General features: G+C 44.7%; 1 protein-coding gene across 1 annotated transcript in view; it reads left to right on the top strand.

Annotated features, from left to right (window-relative positions):
• Positions 1 to 4,774: 4,774 nt before the first annotated feature.
• LOC126184735 (CUB and sushi domain-containing protein 3) overlaps positions 4,775 to 22,573 on the top strand; it is a 556,957-nt gene continuing 539,158 nt past the window's right edge. Inside the window, exon 1 of the mRNA XM_049927276.1 lies at positions 4,775 to 5,019. Coding sequence (XP_049783233.1) covers positions 4,908 to 5,019 — 112 coding nt within the window. The 5' untranslated portion in view covers positions 4,775 to 4,907. The remainder of the gene's footprint in view (positions 5,020 to 22,573) is intronic.

Raw genomic sequence — 22,573 nt, 5'->3', positions numbered from 1 at the left:
GGTTTTGGGTAAGAGGACCGCCAGTCACGATTACCTACTTGCTTCACTTCGATTTCTGTTCTCTTTTCCTTGTGTTTCCTTTCCTTTTTCAGTGCGTTTCTTTTCCACTTGTTTTGCCTCTGTATGTGAGGATTTGGAACTGCGTCAGGCCTGTGTCTTTTAGCCGTTCTCCTTGTTCGCTGTCCGTCTTCGTACCTTCACCGCATGTGTTCCTGTTTCTATGCGTTTGGGCGCTGATGACCACGCTGTTTAGCGCTTGAAAACCTCAAACACACACACACACACACACACACACACACACACAGGAGCAAAACATCATTTCCTAGAACAAACGTATGCCTGCGCAAGTCATTCACTTTAAATGTTTTCAATTGCGTGCACATTAGGACATATTTTCTGTACAGGGTGTAACTAACTTCTCTTTACAGACGTTGAGGTATGGCGGATCTCGGTGCAGTGGGACGACTGCTCGTCAGTTGTATGCGGAGTACTGAGTACCAGCGAGCCGCGGAGAGGGGTACACTCACAACCAGCAAGGCCGGCTGTGGGCTCCACGGCGGCACCGCACACCCGAGTTTCAAGCAGTGGAAGAGGACGCGACGGCGAGTACCAGAAACATAGCAATCAGACTGAATGTGGATTACCAAACTGTCTGGAATGTTCTGCATGAGCAGCAGCCTCACCCGTACCACTCCGAGAAGGTTCAGGCAATGCAGCCACATAATTTTGCGTCACGAACCCACTACTGCAGATGATTCTTGTACCGTTGTGTGGACGATCCCGACTTCCCGCGGCGTATCCTTCTAACGGGTGAAGCCACGTACACTAGGGAAGGAGTTCTCAGTTCCCACAACAGTTGTGTGCGGGCTGATGGGGCTTCTGGAACTACATGATCGGAAAATTTGGGCAGGGTTCCGGATGGGCGTCTGAATGGGCCATACCTTCTTCCATCACATCTCACGCGCGTCGTGCACTCGCGATTCTTCGACGGCATACTGCATGGGCTCTCGAAAGACGTACAACTGCATGTGTGTCAAAATATGTGCTTCCAGCACGATGGCGCGCCACCAAATTTTTCACTTGCGGTCCGAGATCATCTTGACGAAGGATTTGGGCAACAATGGATAGGTCGTGGTGGCCTGATTGCTTCACCTGCACCGTCTCCCGACTTCAAGCTGTTAGACTACTCTTTGTGGAGTAACATAAAATCCTTGATTTACGAGACTCCCGTAGCATCCGAGGAGGACCTACTGGCGCGGGTTACGCTTGTTGTGCATACTGAACGACGAGAGATTGGTGATCGTGTGTACCGCTACGTGGTACGTAGGTACCATATCTGTGGCGATGTCGGCGGTCGTCACATCGAGCCCTACTTATAAGTGGACCCAGACGAGTTGTGGTGTTTTGCGGTGTAGCGGAGAAACGGTACGTTTCCGGACATGAGTTCATTCGCTAAGCTTAACCCTCTTGATCCCCATTACAAGTCTTCAGACTCTGGAAAGGAAATTTAGTTACGCCCTATGTTATACAAACCATCTATTCAGGACATTAAATGGCGGTAACCTACTTAAATATTTTTGAGCAGTACGAGAGCAGACGACATACTGCTAACGGCTCTGTTGCTGTTCTAAAGCAAGCACAGTCATATGAAGATGGTTATAATGGTCCGAAAACGGCCATGGAAATAAAATAAAGGTAGTTAAAGCTATCTGTGACTGGTTGCCATCTCCCTCAGAAATATTTCCTGCCGTTCTCTAAGCAACAGTTTCTTTTCTTTTCTTTTTTTTTTTAGTTTCAAGGAGCTGATCGTTTCATTCCTTAGTTCCCTTGAATTTATAACCAAACTGCTGCTGTTACAGTTTAATCTACAGCGAATGCTTTCCGCTAATTGTCAAATGCTAAACACGAAATCTGTTTCTATTGCGGTCAATGACTGCTGGGTTTTTAAGTGAACAAATGCGCTTTTCGTTATCAGGGCAATGAAGAAAGTGCTCAACAGCCAAATGTTATCATAGTTTTGAAAGTAGTATATCATATAAAATATTTTCGTAAATACCTGGTTTCATAGATCAGAAATAAAGGTCAGTTCCTGAACCAGGAAAAACTATTCCAGAACAGCACTTCATCTCCCCGCAGTTTCACAATCGCCAGAAGGTATTCAATTAAAAACTGTTTGCTAGGTTCCCACCAGCCCAACACACTCCCACAAAGTCTGGCGCGCCACTCCATAAAAACCCTCTTCCACATACCAATGACGCCGTTGTGTACAACGCTATAAGAGACGTCACGCGTTGATTCCTGTGATCAGTGGGCTAACTCACAGCTGCAGACCGTTCTGAGCAGCCTGGTTTCATCGGATCGATCTCTTTCTGCCCTCTGATCTTGGACTATGTTTGGAAATTTGGTCGTACAGTATGTTTTACAGTTTAGAAGTTCCTATTAACTATTCTACTATGACTACAAGAACGATGTTTATGTTTCCTTGCGTTTACTCTTCACAAGACCATAGGTTGTGGACCTATGAGAACTCTCTGACTCTATTGTAGGTCCTATCAGTATTTGAAGCAAGACAGCGTTTTAAGGAAGTCAGTGACGACCACATTAAGAATGGCGAAGCCTTTTATAAAGGGTAATTCGTCTTAAGAGAGTTGGGGGAACCAACGAAAACCAAAGTCTGGATGACGAAACTGGGATTTGAACCACTTTCCTCCAGAATGTGAAATCAGTGTCTTAGCACTGTTACGGTATATTTATTGTTATTAAACTTTGGCACTGGCTAATCACAACTGAATGAAACACAATTCTTGTGCCACACGTGTTTCGTCTTTATTATTTGCGTGGGATCTTCATTTTTTTTTTTTTTTTTTTTTTTAGTGGACTTGTAGTCCGGGGTGATATGTTACAATACAGCATCACCGGTCTATTGCGGTCTAACTGTATTGGTGAGGCAGTAAATTTCCACAGGGCAGTGACTGCGTCACTGCAATTCACTTTGGAGGTGTGGCGGTGGGACTTGTAGTCCCGTGCCACCCTCTGACGGTGATAGTACTACATGAGTCACGCAGAAAACTTTGCCTAACATGGGCAGGTGAGGGTGGTGGGATCTTCAGTGGCCTGGAACATATATATATAGTTTTAAGGCTGAATAACAATTACGGCCGGCCGGGGTGGTCGAGCGGTTCTAGGCTCTACAGTCTGGAACTGCGCGGCCGCTGCGGTCGCAGGTTCGAATCCTGCCTCGGGCATGGGTGTGTATGATGTCCTTAGGTTAGTTAGGTTTAAGTATTTCTAAGTTCTAGGGGACTGATGACCTCAGAAGATAAGCCCCATAGTGCTCAGAGCCATTTGAGCCATTTTGAACAATTACGGAAACATCCGTAAACGAGATACACATTTTTGTTTATATTGTTTGATTGACAATTTGGACGTTACGTGTCGAAATTATAAAGAGTTCTGGCACTTTTTACTTTTCTATAATGTAGTAATAACTTCAGGTTCTAATCATAGCTGTCGTGGATGCTGAGCTACAGGTGTTCTTATTCTGCTTACTGTCATTTTAAATTTTATTTTCACAGGAACAGGAACTGAACAATCGTTCTCATGTTATGTTTTGAATGTTGTTGCCTACTGTGGAATGTTGTTACCAACTAGTCAGCCAGCCAGTGTGGCCGAGCGGTTCTAGGCGCTTCAGTCTGGAACCGCACGACTGCTACGGTCGCAGGTTCGAATCCTGCCTCGGGCATGCATGTATGTGATGTCCTTAGGTTAGTTAGGTTTACGTAGTTCTAAGTTCTAGGGGACTGATGACCTCAGATGTTAAGTCCCATAGTGCTCAGAACCATTTTTGAAGTAGTCAATGTGTTTTGTGATATCAGGATTCTCTGTGCTTGTTGGAAGGGGGGGGGGGAGAGGAGGTGTGTACTGGTAATCTTTTGGTATGAGTTGCTATGAGTATCCATTTTTTGTCTTATCATTTGTTTTATTAAATTTATTTGAGGATTCGTACTGATGTCAAATCGTTTATCATGTGTTTGTTCTCAGCAATTGCTTTCTGAATGTCGTATGTTTGTTCTCAACAATGTCCTTGTGGATAGGGTAGTTTTCCTGCATTGGTAGATGGCATTTCTTGTGATTGTTTATTCTGATGATTTTCATTTACTGTTCCAAGTTCGTAGGATGGTGGTTGTGGTGTTTTAAGTGATCCACGAATGCGGAATGGTGTTTTTCATACTTCTATATGGACTCAGAGTAACAGTTAACATACCGTAATATTTACCCATCCAAGGACGACAGGAGTGCAAAAACTGAAAACCTTACCACTGAGCCCCCTTGTTAGTTTCCTCAGTATTTAAACTCAATCAGTTCTTTCTGATGGTTCAGGGAAATACTTCTGTGGTATTTATGCATGGACTGAATCTGGAAACATTTAGCCTCAGAGTGTAGTTCATTGCTGTTGTGTTAGTTTCATGGCTTCACGCTTTCTGCAAGTCTCGCTCTTTCCCCTGTCTTCGCTAGAGCTCTGCACCAGAGGCGCTCGGCCCTCGGTCCTCGGCTGGCCGGAGTGTGCTCCAGAAACGACCACTGGACCGGATCGGCCCATCGAGCCACCCAGACGCTGACCAGGAGGCCAGTGGGTGAGTACGAGCGCACCCCACGAGCGATGTGCCACTACTGACACGCTTCTCCGAGCACCGGGGAACCCGTTACGAGTGACGTCAGCGGCCACGTGACCGCCGCTCTCTCCAGGGAGCACGACTGGAGGCCGCCTCAGTGCCGACTTGGAGTCCGGAGTGTGATGTCGGGTGCCGCGGTCTCGCAGCTGTAGCGCTGTGCGGGTATCTCTGTTGTTATTGTTGTTACCGTTGTTGTTGTTGTTCTCGTGGTCTTGTGGCGACCGCCGCCTCGCCATGGTGCATAGCCCGGACGCCCACCGCCGTCCTGCGACGCTACTGGCGGCCTATTTGCCGCTGCTGCTGCTGCTGACCTCTGGCGAAGGCGCCGGCGCCGCGACGCCTCAAGGTGCGTACCGTTCGCTGTCGAGTGTGCAGGGCCTGACTCGCTGTCCTCAGGAACGCGCTTCTACTTTGCTAACCACCTGTCATTCAATTCCGAGTCCAGCATGTTTCCTGTCTTCCAGCTAAGGAGATGTGTACTGATTTCCTCGAGTACAAGTGAGTTGTGCCCGCACATAAATAGAGCAGATGAGGTGGCTTAATCACCATAAAGATCTTTACACCCACAAACTACCACAAAATCCGCGGCAGTGGACAATGGCGTGGTGTCAGAGGCGCGAGAGGGTTCACATCGTTATCTGACCATTCCGATTTGTGTCTCCCAGCTATTTCCTTAAATTACTCTAAGCGAATGCTACGATGATATCTTAGGAAACATTACGGTCTATTTCCTCTCTCAACTTCGTTCAGTCCGATTCATCTCTAACACCTCAATGTAAGAGCGTGCAACCCCTAGAAAAAAACTCATGAACTTTAGATATCGGTACCTAATCCGCACCCGGCGTCGCCATACAGGCAGACGTATCAGTTCAGTATCAGTATGATGAGAAGGCGAAACATGTAATAAGTACTGACTAGCAGCGGATGTAACCAGAAGCATTTGTCATGAAATTTCACAACTGTATCGCTGTTCGCTGCTCTTCTCTTTGCAATTAAAAATTTCATATCGGTCTGCGTTCAAATACCTTTCAATAGCGTTACACCTTTAGCTTACGACTTTTTCCTCGCGTTACCAGGCAATGTCAAAAACAGCTAAAAACGTATTCACATGTATATGAGCGTTACCTTCGCGATACTAAAAAATATGTACGAATGTCATACAAACAGCACTCTTTCAGTTAAGCACATGTTTGCTATTAGATACATATTGTAAAGTAATAACATTAATATGCTTACTGCTTAATAAACACAGTTATTCAGCAATTTTAAGTTTCATTTTTGTGCCTCGTTTCCTCTACGAGCTTACACGGAACTCCCTTCCACTCCCCCCCCCCCTCCTTTCCCAAAGCTCAGATCCTGGATACACTCTTCTTGACTCATAACTACTTCTGGCCTTAAGTCTACGTCAGGGTACTGTGTCTGTGAGGAATAATTAGTTATTTGTATTATCTGCTAACAGTCACTTTTATTTACTTTTATTTTTAATTTGACAAAATTCAAAGCGTTTCGAGAATATTCTGCTCATATTCAGACGTTTATACATAAAGAAAATCGTACTTAAAAATAAAATGTCTTAAACTAATCCACACCAGCAGCGAACAGTACACGAAAAGTCATATCGATGGTAGGAAATGAAAACTTCGTAACTCCATTTTGTTATGAAACTTCCTGGCAGGTTAAAACTGTGTGCCAGACCGAGACTCGAACTTGAGACCTTTGCCTTTCGCGGGCAAGTGATACAGATAATGTTGCTACTTGTGTAACTATATAGCAAAATTCTAGTTATTGACAGATTTGAGAAATCCATGCACTTTCAAATTTCTGTTTGGTGAATTGAGTTACTGCCTAGTGGAATTAGAGGTTTTCGCAGACAGACGGAGTTGGGAGGTTTTCACTGCCTACCATCGATATTTTAATTTATTTTATGACGTTTTATTTTTAGGTAACAACTTTCTGTGTGTGTAAACAGCTAAAGTTTAGCAGAACACACTCGAAACGCCTTCCAATATGTTAAAGTAAACATTACAAACAAATAACAGTGACTGTTAGCAGAAAATGCAAATAGTTAATCACTCTTGCCTCTGTATCAACGGAACTAATCCCGAACCCGCCTCTCCTTTTCGTAATCACCCTACTTAACATCTCCAAAGTTACACTATGCAGATCGCTGTAAGTTAAGAGGCGGAAGGCACTGGTCATTCATTACTGCATTTGTTAACGTACCTTTTGTTTGGAATTGAAGGAATCGTCATTTAAATGGTTCTGTGCGAGCTGTTAGCAGTCGAACGCTATCTCTGCTGCCTCTACGAGACCGATGCGTGGGGCACTGAACAGTATACGAAAAATATGGCCTGAGAACTGGAGCCTTGAATTTTCTATGTAGATTTTCGCGGCGTGTTAGACTTCTTTCTTATTGTGCCTCTCGACTGAACTATTACAGCTTGTCTGTTACAACATTTTCCTGACACTTGCTCAGGTTCCTCTGCTAGTTTAACGCGGATGCAAAACGGGCAGTGTTCATCTGCGAAGATAGTACCCTTCATATAAATTACACTTGTCATCCAAAATTTATGTCTTTCACTACCCGCTGAAAACATGTTAATTCTTCTTTAATACATATATAGATTTTATATATGCTATAAATACTGAGGAACAAGCCGCATTTGATTCCGAAGTAATATGCTGGTTTATAAAATACTGGTCGAGACAGATTACGTACGTAGACGGAAGCTTTCCTCTTCTTCTGTTTGACTACTCGTATATATCATCTCACCACAGATGTCATTAGGTGATGATGCGGTGGCGTACTTTGGAGCCAATTTGGAGAACGGATAGCCTGTGTACTCGATGGAAGAGCATCCAACAATTAACGAAAACCACGCAGATTCAAAGTCAGTCAATGAAAATCGTCAGCCCCCCAGAGTGAGTGGAGTGTCGTAGTCGCAGCATCGCTTGCGCGGCCACTGAAATGGCCACAAGGTACTGCGCTGTTCGAATAGTAGCGTCCAGCTGGCGAAGAAAGGCAGTCGAGAACCTGCCAACAGTGCTTCTCTGCTGAAATCCTACAGCACATCAGTTACTGACAATTTTGCCCCTCACCTTGACGAAGAATGCCAAATGTCCTCGTCGTTTCGGATAGCTCGTGTTGTCCAGGAAGAAAAAAGTTAGATTACCAAAGATGTTTATATTCACTGTAGATGAGAAATTTTTAAATACTCAGGGATTCGACATTAATATTACCACTGGAGAATATACGATGGCGTGCTATCATGCTATCAGTAAATTCCAATTACATATCTTCAAATTAATATTCACTCCAATGATTTGGGTGATCTTTTATTAACTTCTTCTGATAGTTTTCACATGTCAATAAAAAAGCTCATATCGTACAATTTGCCTTTCCACTGCACCAATTTTACTTTCCTGTCATGTTAACCGAAGACGTCCGCACAACAGAGCAATAAATGTGCTGGATTGCCGTCTAAGATGGATTCACTCACATGTTACCGTGTGATTGTACTGGATATTCCGAAAGAATACCTTGCAGCAAAAACATTTTCTGTTCTTAACAGTTGCTGAAAAACAGCTTTTTGAGGTGTTTGTTGCAGGACACACACTTGTGAGAGTGAGAATATTAACATTAGTGGACAATAATTTTCATTGTCGCTTCTCAGTCAAACGTTGATGGGGTTTCATTGGCATCAGTCCCTGTTTGTCCAGTTATTTTAGGAAACTGTCTTACCGGGACACTAGTTAACATTTCTATAGAATTTATTACCAAAATACTTGAAGGATACTCCTTCTGCAACTAAGGCTGGAATTCATTTGCTGCCAAATAGGGCCTCTTCACATTCATCCCATCAGCAGAATGTTATATCACTGCAACATGCCATAGAAATTCGACCTATTGCTGTGATACTGCTGCGTTTCCACCAAGGCTATCCGACCTTCCTGCGATTCATTATTATCTGCTAGATTGGTTAAAGACCAAAGCCCAGAGGCAGAAAGTTCAGTCACAAGCAGTATTAAAGGGTTATGTCAAAGTTAAAGAAGATTGTGGACAACAGCTCTAGCTAGCGGAAGCACGCTTAAATGGATCGAAAATTAGAATGACATATTGATCAGGTTTGCAAGAGAAATTAACGATAAAGTACAGAAAGTAACAGTCTGTGAATTTACTATCCTCTCGACTGTTCCCATTCCTCATACAGATACATGTAGGTTTTTGTAAAGTGTTTTCTCCTCAGAAATATCTCTACTACTGTTTCTTTGTATTTCTCCTCAGAAATATCTCTACTACTGTTTCTTTGTGTTCATCGTTGTCGACGGTTGTATAAGCTTCAATCTCTCTTAAAACAACCCCTCCGTAGAATAGAAAGAGTTTTCGTTTATTGTCTGTCAAGAATCTTGGGTTTAGGAAAAAATTCGGGGTACTGAACGGTAACCACCGATTCATTTCCAACCTCAGCAAGGTCAGAGTCTGAGACCGAACTAATACTAAAAATTCTCTCACGTATCGAAAGCACAAGTAAAATGAGTATCCATGGTTAAAAGTGGATAATTAATGCTTTTATCGGCCTAGGTCAGACACAGAAAGCTTCTCTCATTATGTACAATGATCTCAAACGTAGTTTTTGCTATGAATTTTTAAACTGTGGCATGCAACAACTATGGTGCGAAATGGGAATGATTCCTCTCAAAAATACAGTGCTAAATAGGGAAGAAATTGCAAAGAACAGAATACGCAACGAGTACCACAAAAATGATTGGTAATACACTACAGAACCGTCCAAACTACAGAAAGAATAAATACGGATTCACACACTGCCTTTCCACGCTTAAAAAAGGCGATTGTATTACTTCACAAATAGAAAACCTCTCTAGCACTTCGGCTAAGGGATACGAACATTATGCTTGCGGTCGGAAACACATCAGCGGCTCTGCCAGCGACAGCTGTTTTCAGTGTGACAGTGGAATCTCATTTGTTGCTCGCGCGCGGGACATTCATTGTGGTAAACTTGGGTTCGCGCCTGCCCTTCGTGTGTGGAATGTTCTGCGATCTGTAATGTCTTGTGAATACCATTCGGTCTCTGTTTAACTGTGTTAAAGGCTTTTGGCACTTGTTACCTCCTCATATTGACTACAAGTCCTTTGAAATGAGTTGAAGTTTTATGACGTTTCTTTGATAATGTGCAGACAATCTACAAAGGAGATGCCCTGCCATACTTCACTGCCAATCCACTATCAGAGGTTAACGTAGTTCTCCATATACAGAAATGACTGTAACAGCATATTTAGAAGAAAGAAGTTATATTTGAACACATTGACTTTTTACGATATAAGGTTATTTTGTAATGTTCATCGACAATAAATGACAAATTTTTGCTTTTTGGTCTTGCTTTGTTATTGTTCTTTTCTTTTTTAACTCAGTCTCCTGTTTATTTCCTTTGTAATTGTGTGGTACTTTCCCTCATCCACAAAATCATACATTTTAATGTTACAGTTACCTACATTTCTGAGATTATCTCTTGCATAAGGAGTTAGAAAAGTTTACGAATATCGGATTTAAGATTTTCGTGTACATCATTACAAACTGTGATACACAAATATGTAATCAGTTTAGGACAGGTTTAGGAGAACATTGCGGTATAAATTTTAATTTTCTTTCCATGCCTATTTCCTTAAGTCCTTCCCAATTATGATTTGGATTTACGCGAAGTATTTTCATCCTCTTAAATGATAGTGTTCTGTTCCATAGCTTACATGCCTCACGTAATACAGCAGTCAGAACTGTAGGTATGTCTTCAACAAGATATGTTGCTACGTTAATTAGTAAAAGTACAGCAAGTAGGTCTTAAATCGATAAGCACCGCAGAAACTGTCGTCATTAGTGCTGATGGCTTTAGTTTGTATGCTGTGATATTACACCTAAGTAGGTATCTATGCTAGAAGCTACACTGTATCCATTAGTAGCAATACTATCTAGGTGTTTGATTAAGAAGCACACCGACTAGCAAATAAAAAGCTCTGAGAGCATAAACTCCGTCACCGCTTGTTTTAGGTGTTATTTGTGGACTTGACTAACAAAAGAAATGTACATAATGTGATCACATCTTTGAGTTCGAGAAGCTGACAGCCAAGTAGATATAAACCATCGTATTTTTAATGTCAATACATCGTGGAGGATAAAAGCTGTTTCTTCTGTGAGCCATGCACCTCGCAGCCAATAGTCGACAGAGGTGTCGATGGACGAATGTAAGTATCGAGACACAGTCCTCTGTCAGTGCTGTACCATGAAGATCTGTTTTCCACTGTGACGTTATAGGTATCGATTTACATATGACGTTTCATGTAATATTGTATATTTAACGGATTCCCTCTACGGTGACAGTTTCTATTGTGCTGTAGGGAAGAACGCCTGTCCCCTAATGTAACAGGATCGAATTCTGATGGTGGAAGATCTTTTCATCACCAGGAGATGAATATGTTGAGATAGTGTGGAACGTGCTGAACTCAGAAATATTTCGATAGTTGGTGCCGAAGTGTCTTCTGCTTATGGGAAGCGACGATGATCGTATAGTCTCAGTCATGGATGTAAAGACGCTGCAAGGTCAGTGGGATTTCGAAAGCGACAGCAGTCCCGTAATCGGGAAGTGTATTGTCTATGCAGTCGGAGGAAGCAGTAGTGGACACTTCGATAAGTTGTTTCTCAAGAATAAAATAGGCTATCTGGCAACGGGCATTAGAGGTTTTCGCTATCCAAACACTATAGATCGCTAACAGAAAAGGTCATTTCACCTTACTACATGCATTGTATCATCGTATAATATACACACATCAAAAAAAGTTTTGCATCACCCCGGCTCCCAGAACTCCTGAAGATAGACGTTGACTGTGGATGTTCTATCACAGACACAGTCCCATTGACTGTTGGGAGATGTCACTAAATCCGCCCAAATATGTAAACAACCATGCATGAGCAGCGCCTAGTAGACGGAGGGGGTCAGATAGCAGATCAGTTCCAGTCATTCCACCTGGAAGGAGGCACACGGCTCGTGTTGTCTGTAGTTCAACCGTGCCTAGACGGTCAGTACCGTGGTTCGATCGCGTCCGCCTTGTTACCTTATGTCACGAAGAGTTCTCAACAAGGGGAGTGTCCAGGCGTCTCGGAATGAACCAAATCGATGTTGTTCGGACATGTAGGAGATACAGAGAGACAGGAACTGTTGATGACAAGCGTCGCTCAGGCCGACCAAGGGCTACTACTACAGTGTATGACCGCTACCTACGGATTATGCCTCGGAGGAACACTGACACCGACGCCACCGTGTTGAACAATGCTTTACGTGCAGCCAAGGGACGTCGTGTTAAGACTCAAACTGTGCGCAATGGGCTGCATGATGTGCAGCTTCACTCCTGACGTCCATGGCGAGTTCCATCATTGGAACCACGACACCATGCAGTGCGGTACAGATGGACCCAACTACATGCCGAATGGACCGCTCAAGTTTGACATCACGTTCTCTTCACCGATGAGTGTCGCATATACCTTCAAGCAGACAATCGTCGGAGACATGTTTGGAGGCAACCGGGTCAGGCTGCGTGCCTTAGATACACTGTCCAGTGAGTGCAGCAAGGTGGAGGTTCTCTGCTGTTTTGGGATGCCATTCTGTGGGGCCAACGTACGCCGCTGGTGTCATGGAAGGCGCCGTAACGGCTGTATGATACATGACTGCCATCCTCCGACCGATAGCGCAACCATATCTGCAGCATACTGGCGAGGCATTCGTCTTCATGGACGGCAATCCGCGCCCTCATCGTGCACATCTAGTGAATGACTTCCTTCAGTATAATGACATTGCTCGACTAGAGTGGCCAAATGTTCTCCAGACGTGAACCCTATCGAACATGCCTGGGATAGATTTAAAAGGACTGTTTATTGACGACGTGACCCACCAATCACTCTGAGGGATTTACGCCGAATCGCCATTGAGGAGTGGGACAATCTAGACCAACAGTGCCTTGATGAACTTGTGTATAGTATGCCACGACGAATACAGGCGTGCATCAATGCAAGAGGATGTGCTACTGGGCATTAGCGGTACCGGTGTTTACAGCAATCTGGACCACCACCTCTGAAGTGTCGCTGTATGGTGGTACAATATGCAATATGTGGTTTTCATGAGGAATGAAAAGGGCGGAAATAATGTTTATGATTGTCTCTATTCCAATTTTCTATACAGGTTCCGGAATTCTCGGAACCGATGTGATACAAAACTTTTTTTGATGTGTGTATCTTAAAAGTACAGAACGAAGTTTGGTAGTTTAATAAATGTGTTGGACTGGGACCCTTGTTTATTTGCTTAGAATTTTGATGCCACGTCATCCTAGTTACGGCTCTTAATTGAAAATGTCTTGCGGGCCCATCCCGAGGCCTGGAGCTCTGCCGTTGTACTGGAATACTCTATCTAGTACAACATCCTCGTAACTCTCACAGCCAGACTCGGAACATCAGACTGCTGGCATCTCGGGTGACTCTTTTGGTAGTGTGCCCGCGAAAGAGCCGACGTCCGGGTTCATGGTGCAGTCCAACACATGTTTGATGTATTAGAATATTTCATTAAAGCGTACTTTGCTCTGTGGCGTAAAGGATTCATTCCAAAAATATCCCAGGCTTTTTACTGATTAACGGACCAACCACTCAAGTGCTGGTCGCAGATAGGCGGTCGCATATCTCTCTTATAAAGGATAGGAAATGTGGACGGTAACAGGGAGACGAAGAGAAATAGAAGCTTTTGAACACAGGAAATAGCGGAAGAGTGCTGTATATTACACGGGCAGATTGAGTAAATCTTGAAGAGATACTGAATCGAATGGGGGGAGAAAAGACATTTACTTCATGTGACAGATCACCTATTGCAGTAGTCCTGGTTTATTCTGATAGCTGACCTCACGACCAAGCTCCTAAATTATGTTGAATATAACATCTGCTGAGGGATCAACGAGCTGCCGTCTTCGACGATTAGCTGCGTATTAATTAATTTGAAAATTTTTCAGAATACCTTAACTAAGATCGAGGTCGGCTGCAGATAAAAGAAAATTATATTGTATTGTCAGTTCTGTTTCGTGTGATATGCTGTCCTTCGAGCTACTCAGCGCCTAGCCAGAGTTGACTAAGATTACCTTTGAATAATTTTCCTTACTGAATGATAGGAAATTAGAAAGGGTGATTCATCAGCTCCTACCGATGTCGTTTTATGCAACCCGCAGTGTTAAGGTGCCCTTCAAAAACCATTATCGAGATTTTCATGTTGTATGTTGTTTGTGGCACCTTCTCCTACCGCTGTACAAAACTTTGCGACTGCACGAATTATTTCCCACTGTGTTCAAAAGAACTTGCTGCGTCCTCCCTAACAAGACACCCTCAATCCAGCCACAAGTTTTACTTGATTTATGGCATTACTTGATTAATATAAGGGATAAGCTGTCAGGATACATCGTACATCTACATTTACATGTATTACTCTGTAATCGACAATTAAGTACCCGGTAGCGGGATTATCGAATCACCTTCAAGATATTACTCTACCATTCCAAGCTCGAACAGCGCAAGGGAGAAACGAATACGATTAATTAACTCTTTCCGTGAGAGCTATGGTTTCTCTTACTTCACGCCTCCCGCAACGAAAAACGCCTTTGTTTTAATGATTGCCACCTCAATTCACGTATTATATCCGTGGCGCTTTCTCCGCTTTTTCACGATAGTACAAAACGAGCAACCCTTCTTTGAACTTTTTCAATGTCTTCCATCATTCCCGTTCGATGCTGATCCCACACCGCACAGCAATAGTCCAGTACAGAACGGAAAAGCGTAGTGTTGTCACTCTCCTTGGCAGACCTGTTACAATTTCTGAGTGTTCTGTCAATAAATCGTAATCTTTGGCTCGCTTTCCGCACATCATCTATGCGGGCGTTAAAATTTAAGTTATTCGTGATCAAAGGTTCTAATGTGTGTGAATTCCTAAGGGACCAAGCAGCTGAGGTCATTGGTCGCTAGACGTACAGACTACTTAAACTACACTACTGGCCATTAAAATTGCTATACCAAGAAGAAATGCAGATGATAAACGGGTATTCATAGTACAAATATGTAATACTAGAACTGACATGTGATTACATTTTCACGCAATTTGGGGTGCATAGATCCTCAGAAATCAGTACCCAGAACAACCACCTCTGGCTGTAATAACGGCCTTGATATGCCTGGGCATTGAGTCAAACAGAGCTTGGATTTCATGTGCAAGGACAGCTGCCCATGCAGCTTCAACACGATACCACAGTTCATCAAGAGTAGTGACTGGCGTATTGTGACGAGCCAGTTGCTCGGCCACCATTGACCAGACGTTTTCAATTGGTGATAGATCTGGAGAATGTGCTGGCCAGGGCAGCAGCCGAAAATTTTCTGTATCCAGAAAGGCCCGTACAGGATCTGCAACATGCGGTCGTGTATTATCCTGCTGTAGGATTTCGCAGGAATCAAACGAAGGATAGAGCCACGGGTCGTAACACATCTGAAATGTAACGTGCACTGTTCAAAGAGCCGTCAATGCGAACAAGAGGTGAGCGTGACGCGTAACCAATGGCACCCCATACCATCACGCCGGGTGATACGCCAGTAGCCGGCCGGCCGGCTGAGCGGTTCTAGGCGCTTCAGTCTGGAACCGCGCGATCGCTACGGTCGCAGGTTCGAATCCTGCCTCGGGCATGGATGTGTGTGATGTCCTTAGGTTAGTTACGTTTAAATAGTTCTAAGTTCTAGGGGACTGATGACCTCGGATGTTAAGTCCCATAGTGCTCAGAGCCATTTGAACCATTTGATACGCCAGTATGGCGATGACGAATACACGCTTCCAATGTGCATTCACCGCGATGTCGCCAAACACGGACGCGACTACCAGATGCTGTAAACAGAACCTTGATTCATCCGAAAAAATGATGTTTTCGCATTCGTGCACCCAGGTTTGTCGTTGAGTACACCATCGCAGGCGCTCCTATCTGTGATGCAGCGTCAAGGGAAACCGCAGCCATGGTGTCTGAGCTGACAGTCCATGCTGCTGCAAACGTCGTCGAACTGTTCGTGCAGATGGTTGTTGTCTTGCAAACGTCCCCATCTGTTGAGTCAGGGATCGAGACGTGGCTGCACAATCCGTTACAGCCTTGCGGATAAGATGCCTGTCATCTCGTCTGCTAGTGATACGAGGCCGTTGGGATCCAGCACGGCGTTCCGTATTACACTCCTGAACCCACCGATTCTATATTCTGCTAACAGTCATTGGATCTCGACCAACGCGATCAGCAATGTCGCGATACGATAAACCGCAACTGCGATTGAATACAATTCGACTTGTATCAAAGTCGGAAACGTGATGGTACGCATTTCTCCTCCTTACACGAGGCATCACAACAACGTTTCACCAGGCAACGCCGGTAAACTGCTGTTTGTGTATGAGAAATCGGTTGGAAACTTTCCTCATGTCAGCACGTTGTAGGTGTCACCACCGGCGCCAAACTTGTGTGAATGCTCTGAAAAGCTAATCATTTGCATATTACAGCATCTTCTTCCTGTCGGTTAAATTTCGCGTCTGTAGCACGTCATCTTCGTGGTGTAGCAATTTTAATGGGCAGTAGTGTAACTTAAAATAACTTATGCTAAGAACAACACAAACAGCCACACCTGAGGTAGCACTCGAGCTTCTGGCGGGAGGGGCCGTACAGTCCCTTACATGGCGCCTCTAACGTAATGAAGAGGCACTTAATTTGATAATGGAGGGATGTGTGGGTGGCTGAAATGTAGAGGGTACCGAGAGTTAACTACAGTAGGCAGATTCTGTTAGATGTGGCTCGCATCAGACACGTAGAGGAATAGAGACTTGGGACTGAAGACTGCAATAGCAGCCAGGAGGAGTGTGGCGGCCAGCGAGCGACAGCAGGAGACAGGAGGGGCAACGCTCTCGCCGGTCCACTTTCTGGCAGCCAGCAGCAGCTGCCGCAGCGTGCGGCAGGCGACGGCCGACTGCGGCGCGTGACGTGACTACCGTGGGGCATCGGCGGCGGCAGCGCGCCAGCCGGCGGGCACCGGCCTGCTGCAGGCGCCTCTGTACAGGCCACTGCAACGCGCTAATGTCCCACTAAGAATAACTTCAGGAAAAAAATGTGCAACGCATTTTACGTATCAGGTGTACTCATTACAACCAGAAACTCAGACCCGTTAGCGCGTATCACATTAATACTCAAAATCACATCCACCGTACGGAATTTGTGTAGTTTAAACGCCTGTAGTTCCTTTAACTGCACAAAACCATCCAGAGCTGTAGCGGATGCACAGGTTAGCTGTTGCCTGACGCAGCGCAGCAGTATCTGATAAAGTCTGATACAGTTTATCGAATCTCTACCCGCGCTGAAACAATAAAGTACGGAATAGTTATCTGCCTACGTATCTCGACGATCTCGCCCACACTAGTGCTGCAGCACTCAATCCGAATATGACGGATTCGAATTTTTGTGCAGTCTCACATTCACGTTAGACGAAGCGCCATTTGATAACGACTGCAACTTCGTTCGAAATGACACACAGTCAGTAGGTAATTTCAGGCGAAATTTATCCACCTTTAGACCAAACAAATCATTTCCCGATCTGAGAGGATGCGGAGAAGGAAAAAGAGGAGCAGTTAAAGTTTGACACCGCGTCGACAACGAGGTCATTAGAGTCGGAGTACAAGCTCGGATAAGGGAAGGAAATCGGCCGTGCCCTTCCAAAGGAACTATCCCGGCATTTTCCTGAGGCGTTTTAGGGAAATCACGGAAAGCCTAAATCAGGACGGGCGGGCACGGGTTTGAACCGTCGTCCTTCCGAATGCGACCGACCTGAGAGTTGACCGTGTAAATGGGCATTTAGTTACGCACTTACTGATAATAATTTTTCTCGATAGAAAAATGCAGTCAACCAATAGTGAAAGAGGTGAGAAAAATGAGAAGGAAAGAAAAGGAAAAGGACGTGAAGTAGGACAAACAGAGAGGATGAGTAACAGAGGAAGAGAAACGCGGACTTTACAAGAGAGCTAGCAACTTGCGTTGCTTCGCACGGGTAGCAGTAACTATCTGTGGCTAGACGAGCTGTTGACGTATGGGTAACAAATTATATACAAAAACCTTCTTTTGAATCAATCTATCTATTAGTGACACATATCCAAATCTCTACAGTAGTTCCTGAGATTAGCCTTCACATAAAGACAGAAAAACACGACTGGCGGCCGTAGTTTAGTAACACGTAAAGATCTATGACTAATGATTTTCTTCTGGCTGGCATAGGCTTATAACAAAACACTCACATGCGGAATTGAACACTTGCCTCGTACAGTGTAACGCCCCCTTTAAACTGCTGACGTGGTGTGGACTCTACGACATATTTAAAGTGTTAGGGAGCCATCAAAATGGTTCAAACGGCTCTGAGCACTATGGGACTTAACATCTGAGATCATCAGTCCCCTAGAACTTAGAACTACTTAAACTTAACTAACCTAAGGACATCACACACATCCATGCCCGAGGCAGGATTCGAACCTGCGACCGTAGCACTCGCGCGGTTCCGGACTGAAGCGCCTAGAACCGCTCGGCCACCGCGGCCGGCAGGGAGCCATCCTGATACAGCAGCTGTTTACTGAGGATGGTTAGAACCCATCTCGCTCTGCGCCGTCCCAGATATTCTTATTAGTGCTGAGATCATGGAATACCACGTAAACAACCTCAAGCCCGTGGTTTGTTCCTCGAACCATCTTGCGCAATTTATTAGACTGGTTGGTTGGTCTGGAGGAGAGGACCAAACAGCGAGGTAATCGGTCCCATTGGATTAGGGAAGGATAGAGAAGGAAATCGGCCGCCCCCTTTCAAAGGAACCACCCCGGCATTTGCTTATAGTGATCTAGAAAAATCATGGAAAACCTAATCTAGGATGGCCGGACGCGTGTTTGAACCGTCGTCCTCCCGAATGAGAGTCCAGGGTGCTAACCGCTGCACCACCTCGCTCGGTCACAATTTATTAACGATTGGATCTTGTGTTGATGGTAAGGTCATCTGAGGGTGTTTCAGGTCAACGAAAGACTGAACATGATTGGAGAGTAGATATCGACATTTTCTAGTGCGAGATGATAACGAACATATCAGACAACCGTTTCAGCTCGTGGCAATACGCTCCGGCACATATCTGAACAATGTGCCGCTCGCACTCTACCTCATCCACACCGGCCTGTACCAACGTGTATCAAACTCATATTTCCTCAACTTGGAAAGTCTAATGACAGTGATGCCATATCAGTGTTTAGGTCTGTGCCCTGTGGCTCTCAGTGAGTAGAAGAACGCGTGTGCAACGGTGGCCTCTTTTCCCCATAGAGAAGAGGTGGTTCTGGGTGACACGCCTACTGTTCTTACCTAGTGCTGGATTGGCCAGTGATTTACTAGACTGTGGGCGATGTGTCCCTGTTACATTTCTTCGTAATCGTCAGCGACACCTGTCGTCAATATCGTGCGGCGTACTGCAATTAATTTTAGCAGGGCCGGGTTCTGACGATTCGAGGCATCCACAGTATGTCCTTGACACGGTGATACGTGATGACGATGTGTGGTTTGTGGGGCGCTCATCAGCTCCTGTACAATGTCCCAATCTTTACATAGCCCAATTTTAGCCACGTTTACAAATTATGATGATGGTGATGATGATGAAATGATGGGGACAACACAAACACCCAGTCCCCGGGCAGTGAAAATCCCCAACCCAGCCGGGAATCGAATCTGGGACCCCGTGATCCAGAGGCAGCAACACTAGCCACTTGACCACGAACTGCAGACACGGTGATACGTGACACAGCCTGACGGACAGTGTCCTATGTGTCTGTTGCCTACAATGTGCCTTGCCATAACATTTACTCGATTTTATGGCCGACGACCAGAAAAGATTCCTGTAATATCCCAGTCATATGATGTACCCGACTATTTCTTTCTCCATTACGATAGGTGTGCTCTCCTACAGAACTGGTATTTCTAATTTAATACGTCCAGAGCGTACTCTTATTTTTATGACGTATATTGATATCTCCCATAAAAATTAGTTTCTGAAATTTTATAATTAACTTCTCGGAGCTGTTCGACTATTTCTCTCAAACTGCTGTGGGTTTATGTTGTCCATTCATACTGTACTCATTAATTGACTGCATAAACTAAAAGTCATCTGTGCTTATTTCCTAGCTGTATATAAACATCCCTGTAAACTCAACCTCACAGGGTTTCCACATTCTCGACCAACATTCTGTGACAAATCGATGTTATTACAGAGCTCACAGAGTATGTAGTGAACAGGTCCACTATTATTTCCACCTGAAACCCTCTACTACCGAACGAAGTGTCGCAGTGGTTAGAACAGTGGACTCGTATTGAGGAGGACGAAGGTTCAAACCCGCATCCGGCCATACTGGTTTAGGTTTTCCGTGTTTTTTCAAAATCATTTGAGGCAAATTCCGGAATGGTTCATTTAAAAGAACACGGCCGAGTTCCTTTCCCATCCTTCCCTAATCCGATGTGATTGATGACCTCACAGTTTGGTCCCCTCCCCCCAAATGAACCAACCAGCTAAACCCTCTACTCACGTTACGCAAGACTGTGCGTAATATAAGATAATGTCAACACAAACGTTAGATAGAACACCACAGTGCCGTACTAGTTATGGACTTATTCCAGGTGACATGCAGTGATCTTATGATAGTATGGCAACCGTATAAGTCAACCAGTTGTAGGAAGGCCTAGCTGATGGAAAAATTAACACATAAAGTATTGTTGGACGTGAAGGTTGCGGCAAGTCTCTGAGAAAAAGACTCACCAGTGAGCCCTCCCCTGCCGCGCGGAGTGGCCGCGCGGTTTGAGGCGTCATGTCACGGACTGGGCGGCCCCTCCCGCCGAGTTTCGAGTCCTCCCTCGGGCATGGGAGTGTGTGTGTGTGTGTGTGTGTGTGTGTGTGTGTGTGTGTGTGTGTGTGTGTGTTGTTCTTAGCATAAGTTAGTTTAAGCTAGCTTACGTAGTGTGTAAATCTAGGGACCGATGACCTCAGCAGTTTGATTCCTTAGGAATTCACACACATTTGATCCCTCCCCAGAAATTTACTAGTGAATTCAAAAAGTATCTGGTAAATTTTCATGTTTCTCACGATTTTTATTTTTAGGCGCCCATGTTAGGCTTTCTGATTTTCCTTTTATTTTTAAGATACTGTGATGAGAGGCTTCAGGTACTACTTGATGGGAGGCAAATGCCAGTCCTAAGCTGAAGACGAGCACTCTCAGCGGCCATTTGCACAGCTAGATGCACTGCTTCCTAAAGGCACCGTAATGACGCCGGTTAGGTATGATTTCATCACCTGCGAGTAGCGTGTCTGTCAAGTAGTGTACTTTAATAGAGCTCCAGGACAGGGAAGGAGAGTGCCCTAGCCGCCTCCCACGCGGCGTCCTCGCCCTGCTGCGGCCCGGCTGCTCGCCTATCCTTGAAGACGTGCGTCATTAGGGTCAGGGGAAAGGGCAGGCGTAGAGCCAGCGCAGACAGTCGGCAGCCGCATAGCGGCACAGCGCTCTGTTTGGTGTAACAGTGTACGCAAACGCACGCTGCGTCGAGCTACAGATGAGGCTGGGGGGTAGGGGGGGGGAGAAGTGGAATCACTCCAGCTGGGAACGCCAGGCCGAGCTACAACAACGAGAACAAAATTCTGCACCAGCTACAGTGCTTAAAACTATACAGTATTCAGAACTGTACGCATCAGTCGAATGGTGTGCTGTAATGTAACATTGCGAGCTCTGGCCCAGTCACAGTGACATCGATACGTTTAATTATTTACTAAAATATTGAGAGCCGATTATGATACGTCATGACTACAAGTGATAAATATGTAGTGAGAATTAGAAATTTGCGCGACAACAAAACTCGATACCTCCTTTATGCGAGCTGTCACCTCGAAGCAAGCCTTACAATCTGACTGACTTTCATTATAACGGATGTTTACATCCATGATTTCCGAATGCTGCATCCAAAGTTTTTCCCACGAGACATATGAGATCAGTACCTTTGAGGAAATAGATTTTAGTAGAAGACCGTGCGTCGTCCTGCCACAAGGGCCGTAGAAGAATTGGGCTCACTGAAATAAAACAAAATGGACAGGGGTGTTTAGATACTGATAGCAAAAACAGGAAATCAGGGTTCGAGTCCTGGACTGGCGCCTAGTATGAATTTGCACAACATATTCATAACAATGCAGGACCTACATTTATAGACAGCCTTTGCTGATACCAATTCACCTCACTGCATCTTTCATGATTTCACTGCTGTTGATTCCGTCCATTTCATTTCAATGCGTTTCATTCAATCAATACTACTCATGAATAGCTCATTCCTATCTTCTTATGTGGTCTATATTGCACGAGGTTACATCTTTTTGCCGAAACACATGCCGAGCCAACTAAAGAATATCTTCCCCTGTCCAAACAGATTCTCTCTCTCTCTCTCTCTCTCCCTACCTATCTCCATCTCTCTGTATCTCCCCCTCTCTTTGTCTCTCCCCCTCCCTCCCTTTGTCTCTTCCTCTTTTTCTCTTCCGGTGTTACAACAGTCCGTGCCTCTTTGTGTAAAGAGTATGGAAGGAAAAATCCTGTGGTTTTCTGAGTGTGCCCGTGACATGTTTGCAGTATTACAGCATCCAAAGAAAAAAGTTAAATAATTATCCACAAATGGTAACCAATAATTTTAAAATAGAGACCAATACCAGACTCAGCTCAGGTGCAGGCCGAATACATAAAGGGAAACTTGAATTTCTT

This window comes from Schistocerca cancellata, chromosome 1 (genome assembly GCF_023864275.1).
Source record: "Schistocerca cancellata isolate TAMUIC-IGC-003103 chromosome 1, iqSchCanc2.1, whole genome shotgun sequence".
Taxonomy (NCBI): Eukaryota; Metazoa; Arthropoda; class Insecta; order Orthoptera; family Acrididae; genus Schistocerca; species Schistocerca cancellata.
This window is presented reverse-complemented; position numbering and strand designations above follow the sequence as displayed.